Source organism: Pelophylax lessonae (assembly GCF_965119305.1).
Source record: "Pelophylax lessonae genome assembly, chromosome: 8".
Classification (NCBI taxonomy): Eukaryota; Metazoa; Chordata; class Amphibia; order Anura; family Ranidae; genus Pelophylax; species Pelophylax lessonae.
This window is the reverse complement of record NC_138775.1, coordinates 65067771-65080947: the sequence shown is the minus strand read 5'-3', so window position 1 is coordinate 65080947 and position 13177 is coordinate 65067771. Positions and strand designations below refer to the sequence as shown.

The 13177-nt window shown below is 44.4% G+C and overlaps 1 protein-coding gene across 6 annotated transcripts in view; it reads right to left on the bottom strand.

Annotated features, from left to right (window-relative positions):
- Window positions 1-13177, bottom strand: part of ERC2 (ELKS/RAB6-interacting/CAST family member 2) — a 1553364-nt gene that overhangs the window by 492668 nt on the left and 1047519 nt on the right. For all 6 annotated transcript variants that reach the window (XM_082265097.1, XM_082265099.1, XM_082265101.1 and 3 more), the window contains one exon: window positions 6804-6951. In XM_082265097.1, the coding sequence (XP_082121223.1) occupies window positions 6804-6951 (148 nt within the window). The remainder of the gene's footprint in view (window positions 1-6803; window positions 6952-13177) is intronic.

Here is a 13177-nt window from a genome sequence, read left to right as displayed (position 1 = left end):
TGAAATAGTTCTTCAATGGTTTTCTGCAGGCAATGCCAACTTAAATTCAGAAAAAGATTATAGCACTTTGGTGATCAAAGAAAAAGAAACGTAGGAAAATTTGTATAACAATTCGAAAGAAGAATAGAAAAGTTTGAAAGATTTAATTTGCTTTTGATTTTATTTCTAACATGAACTGTTAGTAATTCATTAATTTGAAAAAAAAATGTCCATCCTCCAACCTTTGTATTTTCTTGTCACTGCAGTTGAAAATAAACGTTGATTTGACCCATTAATAATTAGAAAAATAAACTTTCTTAGAACATTCTTTTCCTAAGAATTGTAATGCAAAACTTTTTATGGCCCACTTTATAGTAATAATTGCAATTTAACACATTGTATCCCAGAGAACAGGGCTACTTGGCATTTGCTAAAGTTTTCAGTTGAAAAATTGTGAAAGGAATCACAGCCTTTATCAGCTAGGGAACAGTTGAGGCAGTGTTCAATTATACATTTATACCTGCTGAGAGCCACAAGAAAAAGAGTGAGGGGACCACAAACATCAGTTTGACAAGACTGATTTTCATCAATCTTATCACGTTCACAAAACTGCCAACAAAGTATAAAAAGCCCATTTACACCTTGGCGTTGTGGTGAGTTACTGCACATGTGTTAACATGCATTGAGTTAAGGCACCCCAATTGCCCACTACTGTACTAGTGCAATGAGGTGCCATTTAAAATGACTGCAAGAAAGACTTTTCTCCGATTATGCAGCAGCATTTCAATCATCAAACACAGCGTGCTTCTTCTCTATCCTTTCATAACATTACTTTTTGTACCTGTTTCAAGGATAAGCTCTACATGGCAACATGAGACCTTGCATGATCTCTCACTTTTCCTTCATTCCTTCCCGCCCTCGTTTGGGTTGAGGGGGTACCCCCTGAGAACTTTTTTTTTTTTCCTCCTACCTAGCCCCATATCTTTTACCCTGCCTATTCCCCCACTACATTCTCTACCTTGTTCTACTTCATACCTAATCATCTTTCAGAGCTTTCCCCTCTGACTATCAACACATAAGCAAGTTCTTGCAGAGCATTTTCTCCACATGTCAGTGTGGCATTTTGATGCTATTACCTATACTTTTTGCTATTACTATGTCTCAATGTAATTTGTATGCTTCAAAAGTTTGTTCCACCTGCAAGTGGAAATACAAACAAATGCTGTGCACATACCAAACTGATCATTTAAATAAAAAAATTGGATTTTTGACTTACCAGTAAATACATTTTTCTTATGTTAATTGGCGGACACAGCTCATCATCTTCATGACCTTTGGGTTATACTTCCCCCTACAGGAGTAGGACACTAGGCAGACAAAAAAACTTGACCATACCTATGGGGCAGTTCCTGGGTGAATACTCCCACTCTCTGCTATAGCTTGTTTTGTAACAAGCAGTGTCAGAGTTAAAACAACCCAGCTCCAAAGAGGGGCGGGTGTTGTGTCCATCTATGAACATCAAAGAAATGGATTTTACGGTAAGTCAAAAATCCCATTTTCTCTTACGTTCATTGACGGAAACAGCTCTTCATCTTCATGGCCATTGGGACATCCCAAAGCAGTGTCAAACATGAGGGGTGGGAACACCAGAAAAAAACCTCCCCAAGGCTAAACATAGCCAACCAGGTAAATTGGAGCTCAACTATCAAAAATTGGAGCTCACCTGAAAAAAATAGAAAACACCCTCAAAGAGGACAAGTCCTCTAAACAGCAGCCTGCAAAACCTTGCGGCCCAAAGGAGCATCCGCAGATGCCAACACATCAACTTTATAAAACTTTGTGAACATGTGTACAGGCGACCAGGTAGCCGCATTGCAAACCTGCATTACTGACGCCTGATGACGGAAGGCCCAGGAGGCACTAAGCGCCCGAGTAGAGTGCGCCTTAACAGGGATAGGAGGAACCTGACCCTTAATGGAATAAGCCTGAACCCCAGTCTGTCTGATCCATCTGGAAATGGTCACAGCAGAGGCAGCCAACCCTTTTGCGAGGTCCATCCGTAAGGACAAATAGTGAGTCTGACTTTCTAAAAGACTCCATAGCTGCCAGGTACACCCTTATTGCCCGAACCACATCCAGGGAATGCAAAGCCACTTCCTTAGGATGCTTAGCCTTGGGACACAGGGAGGGCAACACAATGTTTTCATTCAGATGAAAATCAGAGACAACCTTCGGAAGGAATGACGGATATGGCTGAAGAACCACCTTATCTCTGTGAACCACCAGGTAAGGTGAACGACAAGACAGCGCCGCCAGTTCAGACACCCTGCACGCAGAAGTAATAGCCATCAAAAAGGCCACCTTCTGGGACAACGTAAGCAGGGGAATCTCCCAAATATTTTCAAATGGAGGCTTCTGGAGAACTGACAACACCAAATTGAGGTCCCACAGCGGCTAAGGAGACTGCATTAGAGGAACCAAGTGCCGAATGCCCTGTATAAAAGTACGCACCAAGGAGTGTGTGTGGCCAACGGGCGTTGAAAAAAAAAACGCCAAGGCCGAGACCTGGCCCTTGATGGTACTTAAGGCCAGGCGCTGCTCAACCCCTCGTTAGAGGAAAACCAAGATCGGAGTCGCTGAAAAAGAGCGAATGTGAACCCTGAGGGATTTATACCATGCAATGTACGTCTTGCATGTACGATAGTAAATCTTCCTAGAAGGTGATTTTCTAGCTTTTAAAAGCATAGGAATCACTGAGTCAGACAACCCTCCACCCTTCAGCACCTAGCTTTCAACAACCAAGCTGTCAAAGCTAGCAACTGTAAAGCAGGATGGAAGATTGGCCCTTGGGACAGTAGATCTTCCCTGTGAGGAATTCTCCAAGGAGCATCGGCGACCAGCCGTACCAGATCGGCGTACCAAGACTGACGAGGCCAGTCTGGTGCCACTAGGATGACCAGATTCCCTTCTGCCTCAATCCTGTGCAGGAGCCTCAGGAGAAGTTTGAGAGGAGGAAAGGCATAAAGCAGACGATGCTGACTCCAAGGAGCCACTAAAGCATCTTTGGCGTCGGCTAGAGGATCCCGAGACCGTGCCACAAACCTCTGCACTTTCCTGTTGAGGCGAGAGGCCAACAGATCCACCTCGGGAGTGCCCCACCAGAGAGACAATTGATGGAAAACCTCCAGATGAAGTGACCATTCCCCTTGGCCAACGCCTGTCGACTGAGGTAGTCCGCCTGCCAATTTTCCACTTCTGGAATGTGCACAGCAGAGAGGGATGGAAAGATTCATTCTGCCTACCTTAGAATCCTGGCTACTTCCTGAGCCGCCAGGACACTTCTTGTTTCCCCTTGGTGATTGACATAGGCAACAGCTATGGCATTGTCTGATTGAATCCATACTGCACACCCCTGGAGACGACATGTCCAATGATCCAGACAAAGTCTGATCGCTAGAACCTCCCGGACATTGATTGGTCGCCTGGACTCTTCCAGAGTCCAGACCCCATGAGCACCGTTCAGTACAGGGAAAGAAATTAAATTCCCTGACAAAGTGCTGGAGAATGAAGCCACCAAACCAGGGACCCCCTCATAATCCGGGTCAACAGGATCAGGTTGTCTAGAGACTCATGTGGAACTGTGCAAACGGAACCGCCTCAAAGGTAGACATCATCAAGCCCAGCAACTGAATGCATGTCCGAAGAGATGACCGCCTGCTGGACAGCAGAAACTGAATTGCCTCCTGCAACTTCTGAAGTTTTTCCAGAGAAAGAACACTCTGGCTGTGTCAGACCCAGATAGTCCAGGTTTGTGGATGGAACCAGAACAGACTTCTGAAGATTCAGAATCCAACCAAACTCCCTCAGAGTTTGCAGAGTAATTTCAAAGTTGTCCAACAGAGCAGTCGAAGACTCTGTTCACAAAAGAAGGTCGTCCAGGTACCCCAGTACTGCAATCCCCAGCTGACGCAATAATGCTAGAACGGAAGCCAATACTTTTGTGAAGACTGGAGGAGCAGAAGTGAGACCAAAGGGTAACGCCACAAACTGATTATGCTCCTCGCTCGCGGCAAAGCGGAGGAAGTGCTGGTGGGCGACACATATTGGGAAGTGAAGGTAGGCATCCTTGATGTCAATGAAGGCGAGAAAATCCCCCTGATGTAGGGATGCCACTAACATGCGAATGGACTCCATTCAGAGCTTAGGTACCCGCACAAAGCAGTTTAGCGCCTTGAGGTCCAGAATTGGACGCACCTTGCCTTCCTTCCTGGGAAACTGTAAACCGGTTTGAGTAAAAACCTTGAAAACGTTCCGAACAATCACCCCCTTGAAGTAACAAGTCTTGCACTGCCCCATAGAGAACCCCTAAGCGATCTGGGGATAAAGGCAGGTTGGAAGGGAAGAACCTTGATCTTGTAGCCGGAGCAAATGACTTTGTGGACCCACTTGTCCTGGATCAGAGAGGTCCACAGATCCAGAAACCAGCAAAGACGTCCCGCAACCCCAGATACGGATGAGGGCACCCCTTCATGCGGAGGAAGTCTTGTCCACAGGTCTGGCAGAACCAACTCGTGGTTTGCCCGACCAAGACCTCTTAGAACCCCAGCGGAGGCGCTGAAGGGCTTAGATCCCTTGTCTTGAGACCCTGAGGGATGAAAAAAGGCCGCATGTGAGCCGAAAAGAAAGGCCCCCATCTGCGATGGGACTCTTTACCCATGGAAGCCTGAGGAAGAAGACTATTCTTTCCCCCTGTAAGGCCTTTGATGAAGTCATCCAGGCAGGCTCCAAACAGGTGATCATCCACAAATGGAAGATCGGATAAGGCCTTCTTACAAGCCTGGTCCGCCCACCAGCATTTCAGGCAGATAATACGTCGCAGGACCACCACTAAGACAGATAGTCTAGAAAACAGGGGAGCGGCATCCAAAGAGGCATCACAGACAAACTGTAGCCCTTGGAACAACTGATCCGCCAGCTCTGCAAAGGCAGGGGGGAGTGATTTCTCCTCCAGGTCCAGGCACAGAAGTTTTGCCCACTCTGTCATAGCTTGCGACACCAGGGCAATAGTAAACACTGGAAAAAGGCTTAGGGATTGCAATGGTGTCGGGCACCCCCACTGTTTTGAGACAATATTGTCAAAGAAGCCCAGAAAGGGGAACACCTTCGCCACTTTTGAGGACCTGTGGGTGCCAAAGGCGACTCGCATCTCTGGGGCTGCGTTAGTCGCATCCTCCATATCTAAGGTTTTCCGCACTGATGCAATCAGTGCATCCACTAGCACCTTTTCATGTTCGGCTAGAGGAGCAGAGGATTCATCCTCACTATCTGAGCACGCAGGATGCGTGGATGCAGACCCCGAAGGGTAACTCGAATCTGCAGAGGCTGAATCAGATTCAGGATCTGATGAGACAAAGGAAACAGGTGAAGGCAGGGGACACTTTTTGCTAGCCCGTTTGCCCAGGACCAAATCTACCTTGGACACCAAGGACTCCAGGACCAATGTCAGTGCCATCAGCTGTTGGGAACTGAAAGGCCCGACAGCCTCTGAGAGGGGATCAGGTGGTGAAACATGCTCTAAGAACTCCATGAATGGAGAGGGGAACCCACACAAAAAAGTGTAAAAACACCCCACCATGCTGTCGGCACCACAAGGTCCAGCACAGAGCCTTACCACTGCAATAGCAGAGAGAGGGAGAGAAAACCCCACAAAGGGACTCACCACCACCGGTCAGGTACTCACAGCCCGAACAAACTGCACACCATGCGGTGATCAGGAGAGGAATATCCAGGGATCAGCACTAGAGGTCGAGGAAGGGCTCCCACCTCTGAATCACCGCCCATCTGTCTCTAAAAACATGGCCCCCGCTATTTGCAATGGGAAACCGAGGCTACACAAACATGGCTGCCAATCTGTAGCATAAAAGGCTACAAGAAAATGGCGGCCCACGCGGCTTCCAGGGGCCCCAAGGGGGATCCCAGAGCACAAAAAACAATCCCTACAGGAAAGGGGGCCCTGGAAGGCGCCCCCACCAGTCCCATTCCCCTCCTAAGGAACAATTGTTCAGTGGCCGGCGGCGCGCACCCCCACCCCCATTGCCAGTGCAGCACCTCATGTCGACCTGAAAAGGTATGTCCACCCTGGGGGGGGGGCAGATGGTGGGGCATAGGCCTGCAATAGACCACGAGAAGGGGAGGACGCAGACTGGGAGGGAGGGGAGCCTGGGGGTCTGACCATCCCAGGGAGGGGCTCACGTCCACCCCAAAATCCTCCAGGGGTAGCGGGGGGACAGCTACTTACCACCCCAGGAACGCCGCTCCGGACAGGACATCGCTTCATCGCAATGTGGGTGCTGTCAGCCAAGAGGAAACGCTGAGATCAGTTCGTATGCGCCCTCGCGGGACATTTAACTCGCAGGCAAGCCCCGTCCAGTGGGGCTATGACGTGTCCAACCTAGCGCGGAGCTGCGTTCTGCAGGCGCTCGCTGGCTGGAATCTGGGGCACTTGATTGTAGTTCCCACAGGAACAAAATAATAAAGAGAGTAATAAAAAATCTGAATACCTGAATACTGAATATAGCAGAGAGTGGGAGTATACCCCCAGGGACTGCCCCATAGGCGTGGTCAAGTTTATTTGTCTGCCTATTGTCCTATTCCTGTAGGGGACAATATAACCCAATGGCCATGAAGATGAGGAGCTGTGTCAATCAATGAACGAAAGAGAAATACTGTGAGGCATATTTGTGAATGAGTCCTATAGGTTGCCTAGAAATAGTTCCAATGTATAAATACAATAACAACATCCAGTATAAAAAACTAAAGCGTACCTGCTGTTTTAATTGGTGAACTAGTCTGTCCTTTTCTCTCTTTAGTGCCATCACTTCCTCCTGGGTTTTCTTCTTCTTTGAGGCAGATAGTTCCAGCAAGGCAATGTTAGCATCCTTCTCACTGATTGCTGCCAGCAGAGCCTGCTGCCTGTAAATAAACAATTGCAGTGATTAGCATGTGCCTCTCATGTACACCGGACAAATTAATGCTAGCATACTTTGCCAGGCTGAACATGAAAAATCTAATAGATTACTCCATCCATGTGAAACAGCATGAATTGAGGATTCTTCCATGTTGGTTATTGTACCCAGACAGCTGTAGAGCCGGCCACTGTCTGAACAACCGGATATTAACTGCATCTGATATAACCACTGTTCAGCCAAAAATTTTCCAATTGACTCCTTTGATGTTTCATTCAAAAGTGGTTCTGACAAAGGGGCGCCGACTGCTCAAATTTCAGCCAATTCCTGCTGAGCAGTTCCATGTATAGCCCAGCTTATTATCCAATGCTAGGCTTTCTTCAAAGTTCAAAAGCATAGGAAATATCCACACTAAAATCTACATCGAATATATAGAACAGCAGCTAGCATTACATTTGTTGATTACAAGTAAATAATATTTATATAAAACATGCAGCGCTTAATATCAATCTGTAAATCAGAATGAAGAAAAGTTCTTGGGAAAGGAAACCAGAGGAGAGATTATCCCAGCACCAGTCTCAGTGTGACCATACACCACCACAGTGTTAAACCAATTCTCCTTACCGGAAGGAGTGGACCCTCATATTATAGAGAGGTCAAACTCGCTAGATGAACATCAGATGGAACCCTCAATTCAGAGAAGCAGTGATACTTCATGTGGGAGACTCCAACAGGGATAAAGTCAGTAACCCAAAGACCACCTCATAAAACTCCAAGCTCCAGCAGTCTAACACGTATCCACTTTCGAAATAATGCAGTTCACCTTTATAAGAGTGTAAAAAATACCATTGTGCAAAATGTTCATAAAAATCAATGGTATCTTTAATATAGAAAGTGCACACTCTTGTGCAATGCAATCAATAAAAGCTTTGTATATACGAGGTTACAGCCACAACATCCGGCATGCTTGAGTCATGCGTAGGGTCCTGCCTTATGCGTTTCATCATAAAGTAAGGCTGTCGGAGGCTTCCTCTGACGAAGTCACTTTATGACAAAACGCATAAGGCGGGACCCTACGCATGACGTAAGCACACTTTTTATAATAAAGATACAGTTCATTTTTAGTACATATTGCTCTATGGTATTTTTTTACACTCTTATGAGGTGAACTGCATTATTATCGGAAATGGATACGTGTTAGACTGCTGGAGATTGGAAGTTTATGAGGTGGTCCTTGGGTTACTGGCTCTATCCTTGTTGGAGTCTCCGACATGAAGCGTCACTGGATTGAGGGTTTCATCTGATGTTCATCTAGCGAGTTGCCTATGAACCACCCCCAGGCTTCCTTTAGATGGTGTTGGTAGGATTTTTACACTGCTGTGTTCTCTCCTTGGTAAAATAGATGAAGCCCAGAACAGCGGGTGTACCTAAAAACCTAAAGTGATTGTAAATGATCACCTTGTAAAACAACCCATTCAGTTTAAAATATAAATCAAAGGTAAAATATTTTTTGAATAGAGATTAAAAAAAAAAAAAACATTATAAATACCTTTTTTCCCTTTTTTTTATAAGTGATCATATTCCCTCTAATCTCAGCTGCATAGGAGCTGGGGGAGGATAACCAGCAGCACACTGAGCTTTCCAAAGAATGGCTGTGGAGCAGGGGTGTGTCAGGACAAGTCTGACTATTGAAGGAGAGCAGGCTAAGTTTCAAGCACAGCTAGAGAACTGACCATGGTGTGCTCTCCTGCTTAGTGTGGTCAGATTTAATAGGAAAGCAAGGGGACTAGCAGAATCACCAGGGATTTCACATAAAGGAAGCAATAGAAAGAGAACAGGATACTTTCTCATACAAGTACATGGTACAACAGGCACATATCAGGAATATGAAGTGTTTGGGTAACAAACTCTTTAAGTGCAGAGAATATGCCACTGACGTTATTGTGAAATATATAAAGCAGGTTGGTGATTTGAGTCGTTAGCATGCATTGTAAAGCTTTAAGTCTAAATCTGGCCTAGCTTTAGAAAGAACTGAAAAGAGTTAAGAGTTCTGAGATACATGTGACCCCCACAGGAAATATTTTTTTTCTTACTTCCTGTTCCTTTGACACTCATACAAGAAATGGGGTCAGTTGTCACTGGGAAAGGAAAGCTCAGACAGCAATAAGACTAGGGTAGGAGTTCTAACCCTTCCTCAAGCTACGGAAAAATATATATTTTTTTGTACTGCTGTTGAAGCGATTTCCCTACAGGAAGTGAAGGACAGTCTCCCCATCAGGAGCATAGAGGGAAATAAAACTCACACAGGCTCTACCCCTTCCTTGCCAAATCTAAAGAAAATAAAGTTTTCTCTGGGGTTTAAAGGGTTGAGGTCCCCAATTGCTCACAGCTTGCTAGCTACATTCCATCAGCTGCATAAGATCCAGACGTGAGCCACACATAGTAAGAAATAAACTACAATTAATGTTAGTTAATAATAAGTTAAGTGATTTAATAAGATTTTCTGCTAATAAAAATGCATAATGCAGCACATGTTCAAGCAAGCAGGTATTAAGCAGGCATTAAGAAGCTGCCATATGCAACATCAAAAGACACTGAATAGCACATGTAACTAAGTATTCATACACAGAATTTCATATTCGCCTGCTCAGCAATTTTTATTTTTATTTTTGGTCTTAAACATTATGAAAATATTAAAAGTAGAAAAATTGTATATAATCAAATATGTATAAGAGCAGAAATGCTCTGTAGCTCATGTAGTGTAGATCAAGTTTATCCTTTTTTTTTTAATAGAGTAAAAAAGGGTTTGTACCTCTCTGGGGTTTTATCTGTCATGTACAAGCTCAGCATATTTCCCCTAGGTTCCTGTTATAGTGACTGTACCACCCCTGATAGAGAATTTCCTACACAAAGATACAGACAGCAATAAAATCCTGATAAAAGGATTAAACCAGTGGCGGCTGGTGCTCCATGGGCAGGGGGGGCGGCAGACCGACCGCACCATACACCCCCCACCACACCAGGCCGCACACCGCCCCCCCCCGACCACAGGGAGACAGGACAGACAGACAGACAGACAGACGGAGAGACAGACAGACAGGACCCCCACTCACCCTGCCTGGATGCAGCAGCAGGCGGTGGCAGCTTCGCCTTCTTCCCCGTCTTCTGCATCTCCTCCTCCATGCCCAATCGCATGGCTTCTCCTTTTCGGCCAGTCGGGAAACGGGTCTCAAAACCCGCTTCCTGATTGGCCAGGAGGAGGATTCGTGTGACAATAGCGAATTTTCATTCGCTATTGTCACTCAACTGGGTGGGCTCAGTGCCCCGAGCCCACCCTTTTTTTTAGCCATGTGAGAGCCTCTGGTTCAAATCACATGGCTAAAAAAAAAAAAAAAAAAAAGCCCCATTGATTTCCATGCATCCGGCGCCCCGCATGTAGATTAGGTGGGTGGGTAACTTTAGAGGAGGAAAGAATGGGCATACAGTATATATATATATATATATATATGTATATATATATATATCTCCTCCCCATCTTTCCCTCTCCCATCCTCCCAACTTTCCCATCCTCCCAACTTTCTCTGTGTGTATATATATATATATATAAACCTCACAAAAGTAAGTACACCCCTCACATTTTTAAAAAAATATTTTAGTATATCTTTTCATGTGACAACACTGAAGGAATGACACTTTGCTACAATGTAAAGCAGTGAGTGCACAGCTTGTATAACAATGTAAATTTGCTGTCCCCTGAAAATAACTCAACACACACCCATTAATGTCAAAACCGCTGGCAACAAAAGTGAGTACAACCCTAAGTGAAAATGTCCAAATTGGGCCCAAAGTGTCAATATTTTGTGTGGCCACCAATATTTTCCAGCACTGCCCTAACCCTCTTGGGCATGGAGTTCACCAGAGCTTCACATGTTGCTACTGGAGTCCTCTTCCACTCCTCCATGAAGACATCACGAATCTGGTGGATGTTAGAGACCTTGTGCTCCTCCACCTTCCGTTTAAGGATGCCCCACAGATGCTCAATAGGTTTTAGGTCTGGAGACATGCTTGCCAGTCCATCACCTTTACCCTCAGCTTCTTTAGCAAGGCAGTGGTCATCTTGGAGGTGTGTTTGGGGTCATCATCATGTTGGAATACTGCCCTGAATACTGTTAGTAATACTGCCCATGTTGGAATACTGACCATGTTCATTGTTGGTTCATTGTTGGTTCCCTCAATGAACTGTAGCTCCCCACTCATGCAGCCCCAGACCATGACACTCCCACCACAATGCTTGACTGTAGGCAAGACAAACCTGTCTTTGTACTCCACACCTGGCTGCCGCCATACATGCTTGACACAATCTGAACTAAATATGTTTTCCTTGGTCTCATCAGACCACAGGACATGGTTCCAGTAATCCATGTCGTTAATCTGCTTGTCTTCAGCAAACTGTTTGCAGGGTTTCTTGTGCATCATCTTTAGATGAGGCTTCTAAGAAGGACAGCCATGCAGACCAATTTGATGCAGTGTGCGGCGTATAGTCTGAGCACTGACAGGCTGACCCCCCACCCCTTCAACCTCTGCAGCAATGCTGGCAGCACTCATATGTCTATTTCCCAAAGACAACCTCTGGATATGACGCTGAGTCTCTTTGGTCGACCATGGCGAGGCCTTTTCTGAGTGGAATCTGTCCTGGTAAACCACTGTATGGTCTTGGCCATAATGCTGCAACTCAATTTCAGGGTCTTGGCAATCTTCTCATAGCCTAGGCCATCTTTATGTAGAGCAACAATACTTTTTTCAGATCCTCAGAGAGTTCTTTGCCATCAGGTGCCATGTTGAACTTCCAGTGACCAGTATGAGAGAGTGAGAGAGCGATAACACCAAATTTAACACATCTGCTCCCCATTCACACATGAGAACTTGTAACACTAACGAGTCACAAGACATTGGGAAGGGAAAATGGCTAATTGGGCCCAATTTGGACATTTTCACTTAGGGGTGCACTCACTTTTGTTGCCAGCAGTTAAGACATTAATGTCTGTGTGTTGAGTTATTTTGAGGGGACAGCAAATTTGCACTGTTATACAAGCTGTACACTCACTACTTTACATTGTAGCACAGTGTCATCTCTTCAGAGTTGTCACATGAAAAGATATAATAAAATATTTACAAAAACGTGAGGGGTGTACTCACTTTTGTGAGATACTATATATATATATAGATATATATATAGATATATATATAGATAGATTAGATAGACAGACAGCAGACAGACAGCAGACAGACAGACAGACAGACAGACAGACAGACAGACAGACAGACAGACAGACAGACAGATAGACAGATAGACAGATAGACAGATAGATAGATAGATAGATAGATAGATAGATAGATAGATAGATAGATAGATAGATAGATAGATAGATAGATAGATAGATAGATAGATAGATAGATAGATAGATAGATAGATAGATAGATAGATAGATAGATAGATAGATAGATAAATAGATAGATCTTTATGCCTGGAGTTCAGCTTTAAATTATTGTTCATTATGAATATGCAGTATTTTAATGTTTAAACATCTAAATATATAACATATAAGTTGAAGTACAGCATTAATACAACCCCCATATTCAGCATACGGTATAAAGTAGAATTGGGATAAAGACATGTCTGTTTTTCTATTACTAACAGAACTACTGAAATACACATTATTGCGGCACTCATTCAAGAACAAACCATGATAAAAAAACCTTTTTAATTGCTGAAAAAAATATCCTAAGTTAATTTTTGGGTAGTTAAAAAAAAAACGGCTAATTGTTAGGTGCTAGCATGTTTTTTGGCCAAGCTGTCAAATTACCACCTGAACTAGTAACATCTCGTCTGGGAGAAAAGGCAACACATAATTATGTTTTTTGTCATGATCAAAGGAGCCCTATTGTGTAATGAAAATCTTATTCATAATTATACCCTGTTTTAACTTTATAACCACAATTAAAAGAGAAGTTAATCCATATTGCTGGGACAAATTCAATTCCCCAGTTCACCTAAGAAGGAAGGTCATGATGAGATGTATATATTTATTGTGAACTTAGAGTGGTTTAACAGAATGTAATAAACCTGGACCCAGGCAGGCTGGGGACGTTTCTGGGTAGAAACATGTAATAGCTACAACCCTCTGTAACCAAAAGTAGAACTAATAAGTATATGTCTAGGCAAAATGTAAAAA